Source organism: Cajanus cajan, chromosome 1, assembly GCF_000230855.2.
Source record: "Cajanus cajan strain Asha chromosome 1, NIPB_CcT2T_4, whole genome shotgun sequence".
Taxonomy (NCBI): domain Eukaryota; kingdom Viridiplantae; phylum Streptophyta; class Magnoliopsida; order Fabales; family Fabaceae; genus Cajanus; species Cajanus cajan.
Window position 1 is genome coordinate 13,856,507 of NC_138517.1, and position 22,978 is coordinate 13,879,484.

The following is a 22,978-nucleotide window of genomic DNA, read 5'->3' on the forward strand; positions in this document are numbered from 1 at the left end:
TATAACTAATATCTGGTTTTAAATTTGATATGAGAATATTATATATAATTAGATAAGATTTTAAGTTAGTATTTTATTAATGGTTGATAATTAGCAAAAAGAAAAACAAGGATAAATACATTTTTTTAATTTTATATGTTTGATTTAAGGTAAATAAATATATTAAATTAATTAATAATTTATTTAAAATATTAAAATTTAATTTATAAGTATGTAATAAATAAATATTTATAACTTTATAAATTATATTATCATTATAAATTATAAAATTAAATAATTTAAATTATAATTTTAAATAAAAATAAGTAGATGTTAATTATAAAAGTAAGTACATATAAATAAATAATAATTAAATATATTATTATTATTTTTGTAATATAAAATTATTATATATTATTATTGCAGTACAAATATGAGATTGTATATTTGAGGATGACTTAAATGAATTAATTTGTACAAGTTATACTGACAACATACATATACATTTCGGTAGCTTACTCATCAGAACTTCACAGTTAAGCGTGCTTGACCTGGAGTAGTACAGGGATGGGTGACCTTCTGGGAAGTTTCCCAGAAATTGCACAAGTAAGGATAGAACACGCTAAACAATGAAATATCGTGAAATAGAACCCACGGATAAAAATCTGTCGGTAAATATTTCAAACGAGCAATTTACCGACGGATTAGTGTCCGTCGGTAATCCGTCGGAAATGCACTATTACTCACGGATTTTTGGCATTTCCCATGGATTCTGACCGTCTGTAATAGCAAATTTTTTTGTAGTGTTTGATGAAGTTGAGTTGTATTTGTTATATATGTATTGAAATGGGGGTTCCATGTTGGATTTGTTGAAGAATGCAATTCATTACGTCAAATCGCGATTTTGTGGAGTGCAAAAATCACCTTCACGTCAGACCTAACTTTATGGCGTCATGCTTGATACAAGTTAGAGGCTTTCTAGCTCACTAGTGTTGGGTTTGGTATAAGTAACAACAAACATGAGTAAATTTTAGGCTCTATGACTTGGTTACACTAGACATGGGCTAAGAGTCATCAAACATGGTTGGATTAGGAGCTCTTTAACTTAGTGATGTTGGGCATAAGATGAATGGCGTTCGGTGTGAGTAAGTCATAGGCTCTCTATCTTAATGACATCGGGCGCGGGTTGAGTGGTGTCAAGTGTGGGTATTTGGAAACAATCATTAGAGAACTTTTCTTGGAGAGTGTATGGCGATTGGATAGCTTTTCAACCTTCAAGATCAAGCTTCTTCTTTTCTTCATCGTTTGTAGTGTTCTACACATGTTTATGTGTAGCTAAACTCTCCCTTGTTAGAGTTTGATGTAACCTAACATATTCTCATGTATACATTCTAAGTTATCAATATCATTTGTTATTTAGTTTTATTACTTTATCTTTTTTACTTAATGCTTGTTATGATTTGACATCTCTTAACTTAAACCTTGGGTTTTAAAATGATTAAAAGAATACTTCTGAACCTTTAAACTAAAGTAGAGAAACTAATGGTGCTTATCTCTAGGAATAGAGTAAATGTCATTAGTTTTTCTTAAGTTTTTGTTCTTAAAGTTGGTTCCTTGGTTAAGTTATTGAAGGAATGGATAAATTAATCAAAGAGCTTAGATTCTAAATTATAACTAGTTTGAACTTGTTAATAAAAATAAGGGGAAGGTTTGGCGAAGTTGAACCCCAACATCTTTTATTATTGTGTTAAAATTAGCTTATGCATTCTGAGTGTTCGTAAAAATTTCCAAAAAGACTTTTCATAACATTTATCTTGTTCAAGTATTTTACTTCTTTCAACCAATCAATATTTTTTCATTCCCGATAGCTCAATTTAGTATAATCAATGATTTTTGTCAAGTATTGCATAAGTCCCTCAGGAGATAATATTCATACTTATCATTGAACTACTTGTACGATTTGGCACACTTTCTAACGAGATAACAAGTTTCTAGCACCATTGTCGGAGACTTGCATCTTAATAATTAGGCAAATTCACTTTGATTAGGCTCTAATTATTTCATTCTTTTGCTTTTAAATTCTTTGCATTCTTAATTATTTTCCTCTTTATTGTTATAACTTGTTTGTTCTAGTTTTATGATTCCTATGTATGCAAGGTACCATTCCTACTAGTGACTTATCTTACGACATTGAGATTGAAAAAACAATTAGAAGGAATAGAGGTGCAATAAAGAAGCAATGATTACTAGTCAAGCAAGCACATCAAATAGAGTCTACCTTATATTCTTCCATTTCCTTACCCTCACTCTTAGAAAGCCTGAAATGTCAAAGGAGAGACCAAGAATCACACTTGGGGACTATGATACTCCTCGTGGTCCTAGGCACTTCTCAAGTATTATTGCACCTGAGGTCATAACAACTAATTTTGAGATGAAACCAACATTATTGAATTTGATCCAAAATAACCAAATTGTTGGACATAATCTTGAAGATCCTTATATGCATCTTCACACTTTTGTTGAGTTGTGTGGCATTGTGAAGATACACCAAGTTCTTAAAGAGGTGATTTGAATGAAGTTGTTTCCCTTCTCACTCATTGGTAAAGCTAAGATATGGCTCAATGCTCTACCACATCAAAGCCTAACCAATTGGCTTGAAGTGGAGACAAATTTTTGACACCTTTTTTTCCCCAATCTAATATCAATCAAGCAAAGAGTGAGATTTTCACATTCTCTCAAAAGTCTGATGAACTTCTTTTTAAGGTATGGAGAAGGTATAAAGCTCTACTAAGAAGATGCCCAGGTCATGGATTTGATGACCTTGCCCACATATAAAAGTCTCATTGGATGCTTCAGTAGGAGGTAGTATGTGCTTTAAAACATCGAAAGAGGCAGTGGTCTTGATTGATGTTATGGTAGCCAATGATTATGATTTACTAGTTGAAAGGGAGTCAAAAAAAATGACAAGAATTCTGGAATTGGGTTCCAAGATACCATCTTAGCTCAAAATAAGTTTTTACATTAAAAAATTAAGCCTTTCATAAAATAGGTTGTTAGGATCCCACAATAACCACAAGCCACCTCAAGGAGAATCATCCTCATAGGCACTACATTGATGTTTTCCCATCTCAAGGAGAAAATGTGACTTATATGGGAAATCAAGCTCAACAAGGAGGAAATTATGACAAAAATTTGCGATCACATCCTACTATGGGGTGGAATCAAAATGATGTTGAAAAATTCAATAGGCCCCCTTTCAAAAGCCAAACTTGTATGACTAGTAGTATAAATTGGAAGAAACATTGACTAAATTCGTGCAAGACTCCACCTCAAACCATAAGAGTACAGAGGCTTCTATAAAGAATTTGGATATTCAAGTGGGACAATTGGCCAAGCAATTAGCAAAGACTTCTAGCGGAAATATTTTAGCCAACACTCATCCCAACCCAAAGGGGAATTGCAGTGCAACCACAATAAAGGTGGCAAGATAGTTGGTATTCTAAATGGTGAAAAAGAGAAATAGAAGGTCAAGGTGAAAGAAAAGGAGAAGAGTGAAAAGAGTGAGGAAAATAAAGAAAAAAAATAAAAACATTGAGAAAGAAAAAAAGAGTGTTATAGAAGGAGAAACATTGGTGGAAGAAGTTATAAATGAAAAATCTAAGAGCCAACTATCAAAGGAGAAGAAGATGAAGTCCAAGGTATCTATTGCCAAGGATGTACCATAACCCCAAGACCCAAATAGGAGGGAGAAGGAGAAGAATTTTGCATTTTTCATGGATTTTTTTTAAAAGAATCCAAATAAACATCCCTTTCTCAAAGGCATTAGAGCAAATGCCCATGTCTACCAAGTTTATGAAGGAGCTTTTAACCAAAAAAAGAAAATTCATTGAGCAAGACACTATTAAGCTTCAAGCGAGGTGTAGTGCCATAATCCAGAAGAGTCTACCTCCCAAGTTCAAAGATCAAATAAGCTTCACAATCTCAGTCACTATTGAGAATCTTTCTATTGGTAGACCATTGCTAAATTCATTCCTAGTTGACTTTGTCATTGTGAATATAAAGGAAGATTTTGCGGTTCCTATTACCTTAAGGTGGTCGTTTACAAAGACCACAAGAGTTATTATTGGCATAAAGGATGGTGAATTCAAATTGAGAGTTTAGGATAAGGTGATCATTTTTAATGTATTTCAAGTCATGATCCATCTAAATGATAAAGGTTCTTATTTTAGAATGAATGTTTTAGATGAAGTGGCGTTGGAGGCTAAAAAGAAATTGAAAAGGTCTTCCTCTCTTGAGCATGCACTGGTGGGTGTCTTTGATGTCTAAATGAGGATCATGAACATGAGATTGTATAATGTTTGAAGCATCTTGATATCTTAAAGGAGATTCCACCAAATGAGGTGAGGCAAAAAAAGTTAAACTTGGACAACAATTTTGTGCAACCTAAACTTGAGCTAAAGCTACTTCCACCACACCTCAAATATGTTTTCATGGAGCCAAATGGTTAAAAACCAATCATCATTAATATTTCCTTAACTCATGTGGAAGAAATAAGTTTGTCCAAGTCTTAAAGGCACATAAGGAGGTTATAGGGTGGTCTATCTCCAACCTCAAAAGGATTATCCCATCTTATTGCATGCATAAAATTAACTTGGAGAGTGATGATAAACAGGTAGCTTAACCTCAACGGAGACTTAATCCCACCATGAAGGATGAGGTGAGAAAGGACGTCTTTAAACTCTTAGAGGTTGGCATGATATATTTGATATCAGATAGAAAATAGGCGAGCCTCATGCAAGTGGTATTGAAAAAAAGTGGCATGGTAGTGGTAACAATTGAAAAGAATGTGTTGATTCCCACAAGAATAGTAATTAGTTAGAGAATGTGCATAAATTACTAGAATCTTAACCAAGCTACTAGGAAGGATCATTTTCCTCTTCCATTTATGGATCAAATTTGAGAGAGGTTTGCTGGTCAAGCTTATTACTGTTTCTCGAATGGATACTTTGGATACAATCAAATTGTTGTTAATCCAAAGGATCAAGAAAACATGCTTTTATATGTTCATTTGGGGTTTTTTCTTATAGAAGGATGTCTTTTGGCCTTTGTAATGCACTAGTCACTTTCCAAAGATCTATGCTTGCAATTTTTGTTGAATTAATGGAGAAGTGCATTGAGGTTTTTATGGAAGATTTCTACGTTTTTAGGACATCATATAATCTACACTACAAGAAAAATACAAAATAGCGACCGAAATTAGCTATCAAAATTTATCAATCGCTATTTTGCGACCGAATTAGCGACCAATTACAATAGAGACCGATTTAGCGATCAAAATTTTTTAGTCACTATTTTGCGACCGAATTAGCGACGGATTAGAGTGGTAGCAAGAAAATCGGTCACTAAATCGGTCGTTGTTTCATTGTGTTTCATGAAAACATAGTTTGTGACGGAATTAGCGACCAATTTTGAATAAATTATCAAAAAAATTGCGACCGAATTTAATTCGGTCGCTAATCCAAAACTATTGAATTTTTTTAGCGACCGATTAGGTTTCGGTAGCCAAAATATACAAAGCAACTTTTCATAGCGACAGTTTTTTTCGGTCACAAAATATAATTTAAACTTAGCGACCGAATTCGAATCAGTCGATAAATCTATTTATTTATTTTTATTACAATTTCAATTGATGTGGCACTATTTATTAAAATTTCAACGTTGGGTCTCAATCCTTGGACGTGTGGGTTGCGGGCAAACCATGCTACCACTATGCCACTTTGATTCCTTAGTATAATATTGAAACTAATGTATATATATATATATATATATATAATACAAAAGCTCATGATTTCTCACTTTCTAAACTTTGAGAAAGTAAGTGTTTGCAAAAAGTGTATTTTGATTATAAAAAGTGTTTTCATTTTAATTTATTGTAAAATAATTATAATATTTAATTTTTCATCATTAAAAAATAACCATTATAAGATTTATTTTTTTAATTTAATTATTTATTATAATACTTTTAGTCACCGTATTGACCAAAAAATTATTTTGAACTAAAATATATTTTAAAATTTTAGTTAATTCATTATCATTCACTCATTTTATTAAAAAGTGATAAAATATAAATAATTTTTAATTAATTTAATAAAATAAAAACTTTAAAATATATATCTAAAATCAGTAACAATTTCTTAAATACAAATATTTAATTAATTTTAATATATACTAAATTTAATATTAGAAAATTTATTATGATTTTCGTTATATATTTTATTATCTTGTAATTTAATATTGGATTTCTTTTGATTATAAATCATAGTAAATAAAATCTAAAATCTGTATCAATATCTTTGATAAAAAAATTTAATTAATTCTAATATATAATAAATTTAATATCATAATATTTATCTGGATTTGAGTTATCATTATTATAATCTTTTGATTTAATATTAGATATCTTTTGATTATAAAACATAATAAATAAAATCTAAAATATGTAGTAATTTCTTTGATACAAATATTTAATATCAGAATATTTATTATAATTTTAGTTATGATTTTTATAATATTTTGATTTAATACTGGATTTCTTTTGATTATAATATTTTAATGTATTTTATTTGAAATATCAGTTAAAATATTTTACTATCTTTTTATTTTAATTTATTATAAAATAATTAGAATATTTAATTTAGCATCATTAAAAAATAACTATTATAATATTTAATTTATTTAATTTCATTATTTATTATAATATTTTTAGTCACTGTATTGATAAAAATAAATTAATTAAAATATATTTTAAAATTTTAGTTAATTCATTATCATTCACTCACTTTATTAAAAAGTGATAAAATATCATTTATTTTCAATTAATTTAATAAAATAAAAACTTTAAAATAAATATTTAAAATCTTTAACAATTTCTTAAATACAAATATTTAATTAATTTTAATATATACTAAATTTAATATTAAAAAATTTATTATGATTTTCTTTATAATTTTTATTATCTTGTAATTTAATATTGGATTTCTCTTGATTATAAAACATAGTAAATAAAATCTAAAATCTGTATCAATATCTTTGATAAAAATATTTAATTAATTTTAATATATAATAAATTTAATATCAAAATATTTATCTGGATTTGAGTTATAATTATTATAATCTTTTGATTTAATATTAGATATCTTTTGATTATAAAACATAATAAATAAAATCTAAAATCTGTAGCAATTTCTTTGATACAAATATTTAATATCAGAATATTTAATATAATTTTAGTTATGATTTTTATAATCTTTTGATTTAATACTGAATTTCTTTTGATTATAATATTTGAATGTATTTTATTTGAAATATCAGTTAAAATATTTTATTATCTTTTCATTTTAATTTATTATAAAATAATAGCGACGGATATTTTCGGTCAGTAACTTGCGACGGAAAAGATTTCGGTCGCTATTATGAATAGCGACTAGGATTTTAGCGACGAATTTTTTCGGTCGCTATTTCGGTCTCTGAGCGTAACAGCGACTGAAATAACCTAAATAGCGATTAATTTTGGTGGTCGCTAAAACTTGATTTTTTTGTAGTGCTATATCTAGTGTAACGACTCGTCATGGTCCCTACACTTAGAGGAATCATGCTAATTACACTAGCTATCTAAGATAAATTATTAAGCTAGAGAATAGAATATACATATAAAGGAAGTGATAAAAAAGAAATTGAATGTTTATACACAAACTGTAGTACTATGTATATACAGTCATTCAAAATAATATTATCCTAATGTTGGTCAAGCACACCTAATCAGTTACTCTAACAGTAACTCTGACACTAGGACAAAACATTCAACATCTCAATAGCAATCACATCACTCCAACCTAACCTTGACCTGCTCCAATACATAGTATGGTTATCGTAATCCATCCACATGGAAATAGAAGGATAAGCTAGAGTTCAATAAATTAACAACAATACAAGCATAAGAATAAACATTAATGTTATTCAATCATCAAGTCACCAAATCATGAAGTCAAACACCATATACTTCATAACAACAATCATGCAATTAAGCAACACATGAAAGATATCAATGCATATCTATCATCTAATACATTGTCACGCATTCACTTAGGAGATCTCCCTAACAATAGATTAGTATAAGTGACATCTCATCCTACCAAAACCACCCCAATCGTTTTCACGCCCAATGTGCCCACTCGATCACAAAAAATCGAGATATTAATCCCCGCTCGGGTTTACTCAGATCATGTGATCACTTACACACTTGAAAGTCTAGTTCCACCGTTTGGAATAGTAAGCTGGGTATAGGCTTACCACAACCTTGACATGCATTACCAAGTCGCTTATGGATTTCACCCACCACTTATTCACTAGGAACCATGCAACCTTCCCCAATACTTGGTTAAGAGAATAACTTTGCTCCAACACTAGCTAAGGACTTAGAGGAGACTCACCCAAACCAATGGCCTATCCAGCATCACTCTCATCCAAAATTAGTGGCCAAGCACCACTCTCATCCAAACTAGTGGCCTATCCAAGCATCACTCTCAAAAGACTCTATGTGAGCTCTTCTAGTTCAAAAACATGTTTCCTTCTCCTCAAGTCTTAGGCTAGTCACATTCCATATGGCATCACATGCAAACAATGCATCATACATCATACATGGTCAATCCACCACTACAATCAATATCATCCCCATATAAACATACATACATATCATATCATGTGTAAACATTCATATATATCATTACCAGGAATACATATGAATAAAACACCAATTTACATCATATATCATACATATATGAACCAACTATACAACATAGTATCATAAAACTTTTAAATCCCCATGATAACAACTTAGAACATCAAAACAACATGCATCTCCCTTCGACAATTGTCAAAGAAAATTATACACAGAGAGTTATATTCATCCAAATAAGCTAAAACCTATCTCAAAATAAAGATAAGAGGATAATCTACAAATCTTATGAAGACATGAAATTATAAACAAATCATCTACTTGGCTAAAAATGTAAATAATCGCAATAGATATAATTAATGTTGACAGCTTGACCCCTATTCACTAAAACAACCATAACTGGAGTTCTAGACCTCCTTTTTAGGTGATTCCAACACCATTAGAAAGATAACATCCAAGGCTAAAAAATTTTATAAATACATCAAAGTCTAATTAGAAAAGAACCAAACTGCTTAGCACCTCCCAAAGCCCTCAATGCTTTACTTCCAAGGATTCTCCCCTGTCACACAGCCCCCAAAGGGCTTAGCCCTTTAAAATGGCTCAATCATTTCAAAAGCGATTAGCCCTTTAAAACATCTTAGCCCTTTGGTTCTAGAAATCTCCCTCTATCACGTGGCCCCCAAAGGGCTTAGCCCTTTAAAACCGCTCAGTCGTTTGATGACAGAGGACATCATGTTCTTCACCATTTTTGGACCTCTATACCTGAAACTAAGAAAATTTCCACATGAAATGGAAGAGATAACCCTCATACACCAAAAATAGTTCAATTCAAGTCTTAGAAATAACATGCACTCAACCAATGCATCAAAATCAACTAAAATCCCGTTTTAGCTCAAAAACCTCAAAAATGGGTAAAACCCTTCAAATCAGCAAATCAATCTCCAATTCATTTATCAATTGAGTTTCTAAACTCATATGCAGCCAATCCATCAAAATCCTAGCTTTCCTTACCTAAAGATTGGGTCAGAATTAGCCAAGAAAAGGAAAAAGGATAAAAGTTCTCAAAGCTCAACCTATGGACGTTATTCAGCCAAAATCAAGCTTTCTAGCCTGAATTCAAAGAAAAGATAGAAGAGATTAGTGATCTAGAAGAGAAAAGGAATCAAGTAGAGAAAGTTGGGAGAAAAAGGAGCTCACAGACCCAAAGCCCTTCTCTCTAGATTTTCTTTGAGAATGAGCTTATGAGATTTCGTTCTCAAAGAAAACCTTATATACCCTTCTCTTTAGAATTAACTTACTACGTATAGTGTTACATCTAGAGAATCTTGAGTTTGTTTTAAAGAGATGCACTAAGACCAATTTGGTTTTCAAGTATGAGAAATGTCACTTCATGGTTCAAGAAGGCATAGTTCTTGGCCATAAGATTTTAGCTAGAGAAATAGAAGTGGATAAGGCAAAAGTTGATGAAATAGAAGAGCTTCCTCTTCCTCTCAATGTTAAAAATGTTCAAAGTTTTCTTGGGCATGTCGACTTCTATAAAAGGTTCATTAAAGATTTTTCTAAGATAGCCAAACCTTTATGCACTTTGTTGAACAAGTACCAACCCTTCCAATTTGATGATGACTATATGAAAGCATTTCTCACATTGAAGAAGAAACTCATCACATCCCCCATTATCATTGCTCCTAATTGGAGTGAAGATTTTGAGTTAATGTGTGATGCCAACAATTATGTAGTTAGAGCTATTTTGGATTAGTAGAGAAATAAGGTGTTTCATTCCATATATTATGCAAGCAAAGTGCTAACTGGAGCTTAGCTGAATTATGCCACCATGGAGAAAGAATTGTTGGCCCCTGTGTATGCTTTGGAGAAGTTTCAAGCTCATCTAATTGGCTCGAAAGTCATTATTTATACGAACCATGCAACCATCAAATATCTTTTGACTAAAGATGAGTCAAAGCCTAGACTAATTCGTTAGGTGTTTTTTGTTGCAAGGGTTTGAAGTAGAAATAAAGGATAAGAAGGGGTTTAAGAATCTAGTTAGTGGTTATCTATCTAGATTGGTCAATGAAGAAGTTATTCTTAAGGAGGGAGAGATCAAAGATAAGCGTTGCATGTAAAATACAGTTAAGGCAAGTGTTAGGCATATTGTGTTGGACCCATGCGGACAAACTATACTTAGTTGAGCCACTAATTTTCAGACTCAAAATCTATCATGTCTATTTAATCCAATAACTTTTTTTCTTTGTAAATTTTATATAAAATAGACTAATTTTGTCCTATATATGTGGACATACCAACATACCTAAACAGTTTGATTCAAAACACCAAAATATTATAATTAAAAACTTCAAAATAATTCGCTTCAATTTGTTGTTGAATTCAAATTTTTAGAGTTTAATTTAATTTAATTGAGTGAGAAAAAAAAAGTTTAGTTCAATTCATCTAAAATGAAATTCAATTCAATTTAAACGAACTTTTTATAATTCATTATAATTTTTGTGTTTATTTTATATAATATTTTTCACTTCTAATTGGTGTGACACTTTTGCAATAGAGTATTGCATATGCAACAAAATGTCGCATATTAGACGGTCTACAATGAGATGTTATAGCTCAAGATGAAAAAAGTAAAAGAGTAATTTATGGTATACCCATGATGCTTGAATATATATTACAAAATCTTAATTTGTAAATAAGGTTATAACTTTTAAAATCGGTCACATTTTAATCGATCTTAAAAGTGACGCAGTGACATTTTTGTAAATAAAGTTATAACTTTTAAGATCAGTCACATTTTAACCAATCTTAAAAGTGACGCAGTGACATTTTTGTAAATAAGATCTTAAAAGTGACGCAGTGACATTTTTGTAAATAAGATTACAACTTTTAAAATTGGTCACATTTTATCGATCTGAAAAATACTTTTAAGATCAATTAAAATATGACCGATCTTAAAAGTTGTAACCTTATTTACAAAAATATTACTGCATCACTTTTAAGATCGACTCCCTATTAACCGATCTTAAAAGTTCATTCTAAATTTGAAGGAGAAATCATAATAAGGATAATATTTGATAGCACTTCTAAAAAAAAACTGAGTCCAAATATAATAAATGTATATTAAACAACATTTCTCATTGAAACGCTATTATAGGTTTAATATTTAAAAGCATTTCTTAGTAAAACTCATTGAAATGTTATTATAGCTTTAATATTAAATATCAATTCTTTAAGCAAAAATTATCAATGTTGTTATATGGTATTAAAATTAAAAAATAAAAATAAAAAAGTGAATGAGGCAATGGAGTGAACCTGACGTTCACATCTTGTAGAACAATCTCGAAGCCATGAGTGAATAGCGTTTGTCACACTCCGCACTAAATGTATATTTGTTGTTGCCAAGCTCCACACAACCTTTGTTTGCATCGCACAACCCTTTGCCTCTGCTTTTCCACACTCCGTTATTGTTCGCAGCTTCACACAACCATAAGGTACTCTACACACTTTGCTCTTAGATTTTACCATTTCACTAATATTGACTTGGATTGTTTGACGGTGAGGTCCTTGGAGAGAGTGGGTGTGGGGAGGGTGGGATCCAATGAGGGAGGGCTTTACGGGGGAATGCTAGCATGTCAAGCTTTCGTTTGGGTTTAGGATGATGTTTAGAGCTTTGTAGGTGAAACTAGAAACGCATTGAGCATAAATCAGAAATTTTTCTTAGAAAAGAGGGTCCATGAATCTCACATTGCGGCTGCACTTCACTGAAATACTAATAAAACTGCTTTCGAAGGTTATGTTTTGAACCTGGAAGTCGCCGATTTTGACTTTGTTGTCTTTGGCTTTGGTGGTTGATGAACAAAACGTGAAGATTGTGAAAAGCATGAGGAGCTTTGTGTTGTGATGAAACGTTGGATTGTGAAATGATGGTTGGGTTAGGTTCTTTGATGAAAGTGGAAAAGTGTTGACTATATGGTGTTGGACTTTATAGAAATTAAATCTTGCGGTTGGGATGCCATCTATCTCTATAATTGCTTCAAGAAATGAATGTTATAGAGTAACCAAATTGAAGGAATGATCGCAGTACAGTAGTACCTTTAGCTTCTGGGCTTGGCAATGTTCACAAATTTATGTTTGTGGGTTATGGCAAGAGGAGTTATTCACCCAACAACTCCATGACCCAGCATCAAAATTAATGAAGTGTGTGTCATGTTTTACGATGTTGAAAGTTTTTATTTTAAATTTTTTATTTTGTCATGTTTTATGAATACTTCTAATTATTCTAAATTTTTCTTAACAAATATTTATAGATCGATCACCATTGTCCCCAGAAGACATAAACATCATCATGGATCAATGGGTTACATTTTTCATTGAAACACTAACTAGTTAGGACTTATACTTTATAAAATACTTATTATGTACTTATATATTGTGTATACATTTATGTATTGGATATGTTTCAAAAAAGTTCTCTTGTATTTTGTATGTATTGCAGACCATTGAAAATATATCAACTGCATGGTATTAATTTACATGTTTTGTTTAGGAATCTTCTCAAAACAAGTTGATCATTTTTTTAAAAAAAATTCACAACTTTTAAGATCGGTCATGGAATAGCCGATCTTAAAAGTCTAATTTTTAAGATTGACTATTAGCATGACCGATCTTAAAAGTCCAACTTTTAATATTGGCTATTAGCATGATTAATCTTAAAAGTTCAGCTTTTAAGATTGGTTATTAGCGTGACCGATCTTAAAAGTCCAGATTTTAAGATCGGCTATTGACGTGACTGGTCTTAAAAGTCCAGCTTTTAAGATCGGCTGAAAATCGATCTTAAAAAATTCAATTTTTAAGATCAATTTCGTTAAGATCGGTCAAGGAACCAATCTTAAAAGTAAAAAATAATTATTCTTAAAAGTGTTTTTTTCACTAGTGTTCTTTTCACGTATATTAATTTTTTTTTATCTAATTAATTAATATTTAAAAGTTATATTTACTTGTCTTTTCCAATTATTTGATTTTCAGTATTTTTTCTCTTATTTAAAATAAATTGTTAAATAATTAAGAATATTTATAAAAAAAAATAACTAACGCAAACACATTTAAAAATAACTTATAAAAAAATTGACAAACAATAAAGTGAAAAGTGTTTTTTGATTTATATAATAGAAGTAACAGCTCTTTGCTTGAGGAAATCTGAGTCCAACATTGCATAGTGATGACTGATGAGTATATAGAACCCCTTTGATACGGTTGGGGAAGCATGTGTTGCTTTTGTGTCTGCGAAGGTTGAGATGGTATCTAAATCTAAACATGAAAAATCCATGTTTATCTTAAATCATATACTCTTATTTTTATTATATTTCTTATTTATTTTTATTCATTCTATTTCTTTCTTCTTCTTTTTTCATTCACATTAAATCTCACATGTGTATTTCCATCCTCTCAAATACACCAAAATGCATACATAAATAAAAAATAATAAAAAAAATAAAAAATAAAAAAACTTTTGATGATATTTAAGAAAATTATCCCTTTTATATGCAAAATTCAGCAAAATATATTTATATCAAATTATTAGATATTATATTTTTAATAAAATAAATACATGAATTCATTTGACAAATTTGATGATTACATTACCAATATTTATTTTATTGGAGAAAATAAAACTTAAAAGAGACAATTTTCCTAGACATCAAAGAGTGTCATTTTAATATGTGCATATACTTTTTATGATTTTAATAATTATGTTTACCTTTTAGTTCTTCCTTAAATATTTATGAAAAATGATTTTTATCGCTTTGTATTTACAAACTACTAAAAATTGAGATAAGGAGAAAAAACTAAGTAAATTACTGAATAATTTTATTAAATAAAAACTTTTCTCAGGTTAAGCACCAATCAATAAATGATACTATTCCCACATATTCATGGTTAACACATATTCACGGTAGTTTACTAGTTCTCCCTAAAAAAAATTGAACCTAAGAAGAAAGAGACTCAGGCTCAAGTCAGAATAGCAAACCAAAAGATAATTTTGTAAAACTATGACTTTATTGTTATTAATATATCTGTCACAACCGAGATCGTGACGGGACGGCAAAAAATAAATTAAAAAGGTAGGGAGTCGCCACCAATTTTATTTTTTACGGAAAAATATTGAAAAAATTATAAAGTAAAAAATAGTCAATGAAAATCAAATTTTTGAGTTCGGGAGTCGATTACGTGTGAGAAAGATATTAGCACCTCACAACGTTCGTCCTAAGACGATTACCTTTAATTAATTAAAAAATTATTTATAATTTATAAAAATATTTATCTCACTAAAATGATCAAATATATTTTATTTAACTAATGCATTAAAAAAATGTTAAAATTATTATTGTTATATAAAAAGGAAGATAATATATTTTTTTATTTTTTAGCTCGACAAGATTTATTTCTTGCTCCTACGTATCTTCATGTGTAATGAAGAATCAGAGTCTAATTCTATGTAAAAAAATATTTGTGTGTTGATATTTTTTAATTAAATTTTATTTTTCTTAAATATATGATTCTTAAACTGTCTCAGCTTATTCACCCTAAAAATATATAAAATTGATTAAGGTGTACACCAAAGTCAATTCAATAAAATTTTAATTATAATTATTACTATAGATATTATTATCTTAAAAGATTTTTGGTTGTACATTTTGTTTTTGGAAAAAAAATTTAAAGATATCAAGTTGTCACAACTTGTATTTTAAATTCATAGGTTAAAAAGATGTCACATCTAATTAACCATTTCTCCAATAAAATTTTGATACAATATTTCAAATATTTATATTGAATATTCTAACACTATATTTTGATACTTAATCATATTTTGAATTTAAATAAGACTTTAAGATGACAAATGATCTTTTTTTAAAATGACAGATATTATTAATATAAAAAAATAATAATAATAATAAAAAGTGAGTTCGATATACTCACTATTCTTCGCTCAAGAAGTGGTAACTTGCTGGTCTCTTCCTCTCAGCTCCCTCTGGTCCAAAGTGGAGATGTGTGTGAGGGAAGGCCAAGGGCCGCTATTTATAGACTTTCAGAAGTGACCGGAATGGCCCGTTTTGAATCCTGAACGGCCGTTCTAGGGTTGCATCTTTACTCACAACGGCCATTTTCGGAATGACTCGTTCCAGTTTGGGAATGACCTGTTCTGTGCTATAATTTATAGATATTTTGGTAGTTTGGGAATGACCCGTTCTGGGCTAGAATTTATAGTTCTTTTTAGTAGCTTGGAACGGCTCGTTCCAGTTTGGGAACGACCCATTCTAGGCTAGAATTTATAGTTCTTTTTAGTAGCTTGGAACGGCCCATTCTGGGCTAGAATTTATAGTTCTTTTTCGAAGGTTGGAAAGGCTCGTTCTAGTTTCAGAACAGCCCGTTTCGAGTTAGAAATTATAGGTCTTTTTGGAAGGTTGGAATGGCCCGTTCTAGTTTGGGAACGGCCCGTTCTGGGCTACTAAAATCATATAAAAATTACTAAATTACCCTCCATAAAAATATAAAATTGAGGTGTTACATTTGGCTTCCATATTTTGTCTTTTTTATTCTTTCTTGTATATACCTTTTTTGCTATTTTTTTAAAACAAAATTAATATTTTTCAGACGAAATTGGGTTACTACAGTTGTCCCTCTTTACTTGATTTTACTAGATAATATAAACAACTATTGTTTCCATATTATCGTAGTAAAATATAAGTAAAGAAAACTCCAATTTTGTCTAAGACAAAAGTTGCATGTATTCATCACTTAGAGAAAAGATAGTCACGAGATTTTAGCACAATATGGAGAATATAAGATCTAAAAGCAATAAGAATAGTAGACACAGGGTTCCAAACTTTTGAGAGTTGAGAGCACGGGGGCTCTAAATGTGAAAGTAATGAACTCTAAGGTCCAAAGAGTTAAGAGTTATGAGCACGAGGACTCAAAATGTAAAAATAGTGAATTCGGGGATCCAAAATATTGAGGGTCATGAGCGCGCGGACTCAAAATGTGAAAAAGTGAATGACTGTGGGGGGTTTGGAACATCAACAGAATTAGTATAGAGGCTAGAAACAATAAAAGAGTTAGTGCAGAAGCTCAAAAGATTAACAGAGTGAGCACGGGGACTCAAAACATTAAAAGAGTGAGCGCGGGGGCCCGAAATATTAAGAGTGAGCGCGGTGGCTCGAAACATTAAAGAGTAAGCACGGGGGCTCAAAACATTAAAAGAGTGAGAGTGGGGACTCAAAAGATTGATAGAGTGAGCACGGGGACTCGAAAGATTGATAGAGTGAGCACGGGGGCTCGAAACATTAAAAGAATGAGCACGGGGGCTCAAAACATTAAGAGAGTGAGCACGGGGGCTCAAAGCATTAAGAGAGTGAGCACGAGGGCTCAAAACATTAAAAGAGTGAGCACGAGGGCTCGAAAGATTGATAGAGTGAGCACGAGGGCTCGAAATATTAAAAGAGTGAGCACGGGGGCTCGAAATATTAAAAGAGTGAGCACGAGGGCTCGAAACATTAAAAGAGTGAGCGCGGGGGCTCGAAAGATTGATAGAGTGAGCACGAGGACTCGAAAGATTGATAGAGTGAGCACGAGAGATCGAAAGATTGATAGAGTGAGCACGGGGGCTTGAAACATTAAAAGAGTGAGCACGGTGGCTCGAAACATTAAAAGAGTGAGCATGGGGCCTTGAAACATTAAAAGAGTGAGCATAGGGGCTCAAAACATTAAGAGAGTTAGCGCGGGGGCTCGAAACATTAAAAGAGTGAGCGCGGGGGCTCGAAACATTAAAAGAGTGAGCGTAGGGACTCGAAACATTAAAAGAGTGAGCATGGGGCCTCGAAACATTAAAAAAGTGAGCACAGGGGCTCGAAACATTAAGAGAGTCAGCGCGGGGGCTCGAAACATTAAGAAAGTGAGCACGGGGGCTCAAAAATTAAAAGAGTTAGCGCGGGGGCTTGAAACATTAAAAGAGTGAGCGCGGGGGCTCGAAACATTAAAAGAGTGAGTGCAGGGGCTCGAAACATTAAAAGAGTGAGCGCAAGGACTTGAAACATTAAAAGAGGGAGCGCGGGGGCTCGAAACATTAAAAGAGTGAGCACCGGGGCTCGAAACATTAAAAGAGTGAGAACGAGGACTCGAAACATTAAAAGAGTAGGCGCAGGGCTCGAAACATTAAAGAGTGAGCACGGGGGCTCGAAACATTAAAAGAGTGAGCGAGGAGGCTCGAAACATTAAGATAGTGAACACGGGGGCTCGAAACATAAAAGAGTGAGCATGGGGGCTCGAAACATTAAAAGAGTAAGCACGGGGGCTCGAAACATCAAGAAAGTGAGCACGAGGGCTCGAAACATTAAGAGAGTGAGCACGAGGGTTCGAAACAATAAAAGACATGAGCTCGAGGGCTCAAAACATTAAAAGAGTGAGCGTGGGGGCTCAAAACATAAAAGAGTGAGAATTTTGATGGAAACAATGTTGATGCCAAGTAGATATTAAACTTCAATGAATGTGTTATGCAAGTACATTACTTGATTACATGTGCATGGTATGTATTGAACTTTGGTACAAATGTTGTGGATGTTAAGCATGCATTGAACATGAATGCATGAGTCAGAGATGGACCAAACTTTTGATGATGCAAATGACAAGTATGCATTGGGCTTGAATGAATGTGTTAAACAAAGTATTAGACATTAATGTGAATAATGTGAGTGTTGGGCAAGTATTGGATTTGAATGGATGTACCAAACTATGATGTAATGAATGTCAAACATGTGCCAAACTCAAACGTAGATGATATAGATGTCAGACAAGTGCGAGACTTTATATGTCAGTGATGAATTTGAATGCATGTATTAGGAAAGTACCAAACTTTGATGTAAATAAAGTGGATGCCAAGTGAACATTGGACATGAACGAACACTGCACACGTTTTAATACAAATGATGTAATGCTTGATTCGGTGTTGGGATGCTTATGAGGTATTATTGACAAGTTTCATTTTGTTTCTTTTTTTTTCAAAGAAAACCATAAAATGATTGTTTTCTTTAGAGAAAGCAAATCCATGCAAAGCCCTTTTTGTGCCTTAATTATTCACTTTTTTATCCTTTTTCAAATCCATGAAATCTTGTTCTTTTCTTCTTTGTCAATCGTTGAAAAATGATCTCACAATTTATCCTTTCAAGCTTATCCCACCTAGAATCAAGTGAGACTCATTTGGCCTAACTTATCAATTGAGCGATTATTACCATCTTGTCATTCCCTTTGAAACATCATTTAACCAACATGCATAACAATGACAAATGATTTTTTTTGGGAAGACTATTCAAAAAGGATATTTGAACGTGACTTTATTTTGATGTAGAGAAAATAGAGCAAACTATCCCAAGATATGACAAAAATTGAGAACCTGGTGGGAATAAGAGATTGAGCAATTGCCCTAGTTTGATGTCAAATTAATGGAGTGAAAGGTGGAAGAATATTTAGACTAACTTGGACTTTGAACAAGTGAGGCAAATGATTTACATCACCTTAGACTCGAGTGAATAGAATCAAACAGTGACACATATGGGAAGGATAACCCGTATTTAGAATGGCGGAATATGGGTGATACATGCATTGACTTGATTAACCTTGAGGCACATGGATTATATGGTTGGAATGAAAATGTGATGATAGTTGAGAACTTGTCCCGGTATAAAAGGAGTAATTTGAGTTGCCCCAGTTTATGAAGAAATAGGGAACAAAGTTGGATTAGACAATTATTCCAATCAAAGGTTAAGGTGATGAAATGACAATGAGATCTTTTGCCTTAGTGTGAAGTGGTTGTTCTAATTTAGTCTTGAAAGGCAGGGGTAGAGTAGGAGACAATGATGAATGTGATTGCTTTGTTTTCTGACTCAAGAAAATAACATTAATGTATGAATTGATGGAGGAATGAGACATAAAACGAATGTCTCATTTAATTGGGTAAGGGGGAATCAAAGGAAGGCATGACTTGTGATTTGTTCCCAATCTATCCTTTTGAATGATTCTCATAATTATTGAGCATAATAATCAATGAATATTGATGAATAGAAGATTTTGCACTGGATGTTTGTTTCTCTTCATGATATAATGGATGTGCAAGTCTTATGAGCATTTGTATTTTTTTTGAGCAATCATGTTAACAATGATAGATGAGTTCAATTGTTTTGTCTTAAGGCTAAACTTAAAAAAAAAAGCAACCAATTTTTGATCTGCATGGACTTTATCGGGTTGTAACACTGGTCGGTGAGATGGATATGAAAGAAAGGATACAAAGGCTCAAATGTGTGTTTGAAGGTTATTTGAAACAAGGATCTTTGCTATAGTGTTGGCTTCAATACTTTATTCGGTTTCTTTTCCTTGCCCTTTTTTTTTTCACCCCGGCTTTTGTCTAGATTTCTCTTTTGGAGTTTGCGGCCTACCAGGTTGCTCTAACATTTTCCTAGGCCACCCTTTTGAGGTTTTCAGCCTAGAGAGCTTTTTTGTTATTATTTTGTTTTTATTTTTCTTTTTAGACCTTAACTTTTGCCTAGGCCCCTCTTTTTGAGTTTTCAGCCTACCAGGTCACCCTAAATTTTGCCTAAACTGCCTTTTCAGGTTTTCAGCCTAGCGAGCTTTTTGTTATTATTTTATGTTCTCCTTTATGCATAGTATTTCTTGATCGCATTAGAGTTTATTGGGTTCAACAGATCTTTCCCATCCATATTTGTGAGAATCAAAGCCCCTCCTGAAAGAAATCCTTTTTTTACCACATAAGGCCCTTCATAATTTGGGGTCCACTTCCCTCTATGATCCTCTTGAGGTGGCAAGATCCTCTTCAATACCAAATCTCTTTTTTGAAACTCTTGCGGGCGGACCTTTTTGGCAAAAACTCTCTTGATCCTTTTTTGATATAATTGACCATGACACAAGGCATTCAATCTCTTCTCTTCAATTAGGTTCAACTGATCATAACAAGCTTGAGCCCATTCTATTTCCTCAAGTTTGGTTTCAGCCAATACTCTTAGAGAGGGTATCTCTACCTCAATAGAAAAGACTACTTCCATACCATAAACCAGAGAACATAGAGTTGCCCCCGTAGAGGTGCGAACAAAAATGCGATATCCATGTAGAGCAAAAAAGAGAGCATTTCATGCTAATCCCTATAGGCGACCACCATCTTCTGAATAATCTTTTTTATATTTTTATTTGCCGCTTCCACTGCCCCATTCATCTTAGGACAATATGGTGAAGAATTGTGATGTTGAATTTTGAAATCTTCACACAACTCATTCATCATCTTGTTACTCAAATTGGTCTTATTATCAATAACGATATGAATTGATAGACCATCATAATGACAAATTAAATCTCTTTTGATGAACTTGACCACCACATTGCTTGTCACACTGGTATAAGAAGCTACCTTAATCAATAACAACAAGGATAAAACAATGGCCTTTTGATTCTTTTGGTTCATTTCTCTTCTTTTTCATTGTTTTCATGGTATCATTGTAACGCCTAGTCGTATTAATATTAATCTCAATAATATACGTATATATATATATATATATATATATATATATAATATTTATAGATAGAAAACACATGTATAGTAATAATATTATACATAATAACATACTAAAAATATTTACCACTACGTGCGTAGTTACTTACTTTTACATATATATTACATATTATTAAAAATATTTACAATACGTGCCTATTACATACCATAGTTTCTTTTTCTACTTCTATTATAATATGTACATGGGTGGTTGAAACAAATTTACAATTGGATTCACATGGTTAGCGGACGGTAAAAAGAAAGTGACTATTATTGGACCGTCGATCACTGTAGGGACTTCTTGATTTGGAGAGAAGGTAAAAGTCGACACCGCCACTCCATTATATGTGACTGCGTTTGCTACCGCATCTACACTCCATGTAGTTCCAGAAAATACTGCAGATATCACTGAGGAAAAAGGTCCTGGAATGTTGGGCGCATCCATCTATATATGTATATATTTGTTTTTTTTATATAAATTAATACAAATTTTAAACAAGAAATATAAGAGTAAGAACAATTTTCAAAGAAATATTTATAATCACTTAACATGCGTAGCAATAGTTAATACTAGAAAATATACATATAAAAAATTGAATTACACTTGCAGTGACTAGTCAAGATAAATTTGAATTCCATTCACTAAATAGGCCCGTCCGTTTGGTTCTGATTTGTGATATTATCTCTGATTATCTACTCCGTTTGGTTCTGATTTGTGATGCCTTTTCCGTATAAGTTATTATTATTATTTTATATATATATATAGATAGTGTTGTACATTATATAGATAGCATTGCAAATTACTATTATTATTATTATTATATAATATATATATATATATAGTGTTGTACATTATTATTATTGCATATATATATATATATATATATATATAGGTCTGTACATATATACTGCACGTGTATATATTTGAAAAAAAACTTGTTTCATTACTAAAATAGGTATATATAAAGACCCAACAAAAGTTTAACCTGTGACCTACACCTTATAGTCTCTATGCATAACTGCACAAACCATCGAACCATTCCACTTTATTTATCTATTACCTTATAATAAGTTGTTTTGTTATCTAATTATAATAAGATATTATAAATATTTATAATATAATTGGATATCATATATATATATATATATATATATATATATATATATATTTAGTTTACTAAATATAAATAAAAAAATAACCTACCAGTATTTACCTATTCATTTTAAATATATTAACTAAATTTAAGAGTCTTAAAAATTAATAATAATAATAAAATTGTGAATAAATATTATATAATTCTATTTTATTTTACTGAAAATTTTGTACTAAAAATTTAATATATTGTAATTATATAAAATATTTTACTTATTCTCTATTAAATATATATATATATATATATATATATATATATATATATAATAACTAAAAATTTAGATTACTATTTTAAGAAGAGTAAAAATTTGATAATATTACAATCATGAACAAGCTGAATTAAATGTGAGCATTATGTTGCCCTTATTTTGAGGGCGAGCCTTGTTTGAGGTAATTGAATAAAATTTCATTTTTATGCTCAAATTTGGGTGGCAAGTGATATATATTTTTGGAGATAGAGAAACATGGTCATACATTATTTCAAATCTCGATTGCTTATTTT

General features: G+C 31.4%; 1 protein-coding gene across 1 annotated transcript; it reads right to left on the bottom strand.

The window, feature by feature from the left end:
- Positions 1–20,418: 20,418 nt before the first annotated feature.
- On the bottom strand, positions 20,419–20,823 carry LOC145959114 (uncharacterized). Its single transcript, XM_083077364.1, has one exon. It carries the CDS (start codon positions 20,821–20,823, stop codon positions 20,419–20,421), a length of 405 nt encoding a protein of 134 aa, XP_082933490.1.
- Between the last annotated feature and the right edge of the window lie 2,155 nt (positions 20,824–22,978).

Coding starts and splice junctions, on each gene's coding strand:
- LOC145959114 (XM_083077364.1), bottom strand. CDS start 20,823: ATGGAAGTAGTCTTTTCTATTGAGGTAGAGATACCCTCTCTAAGAGTA.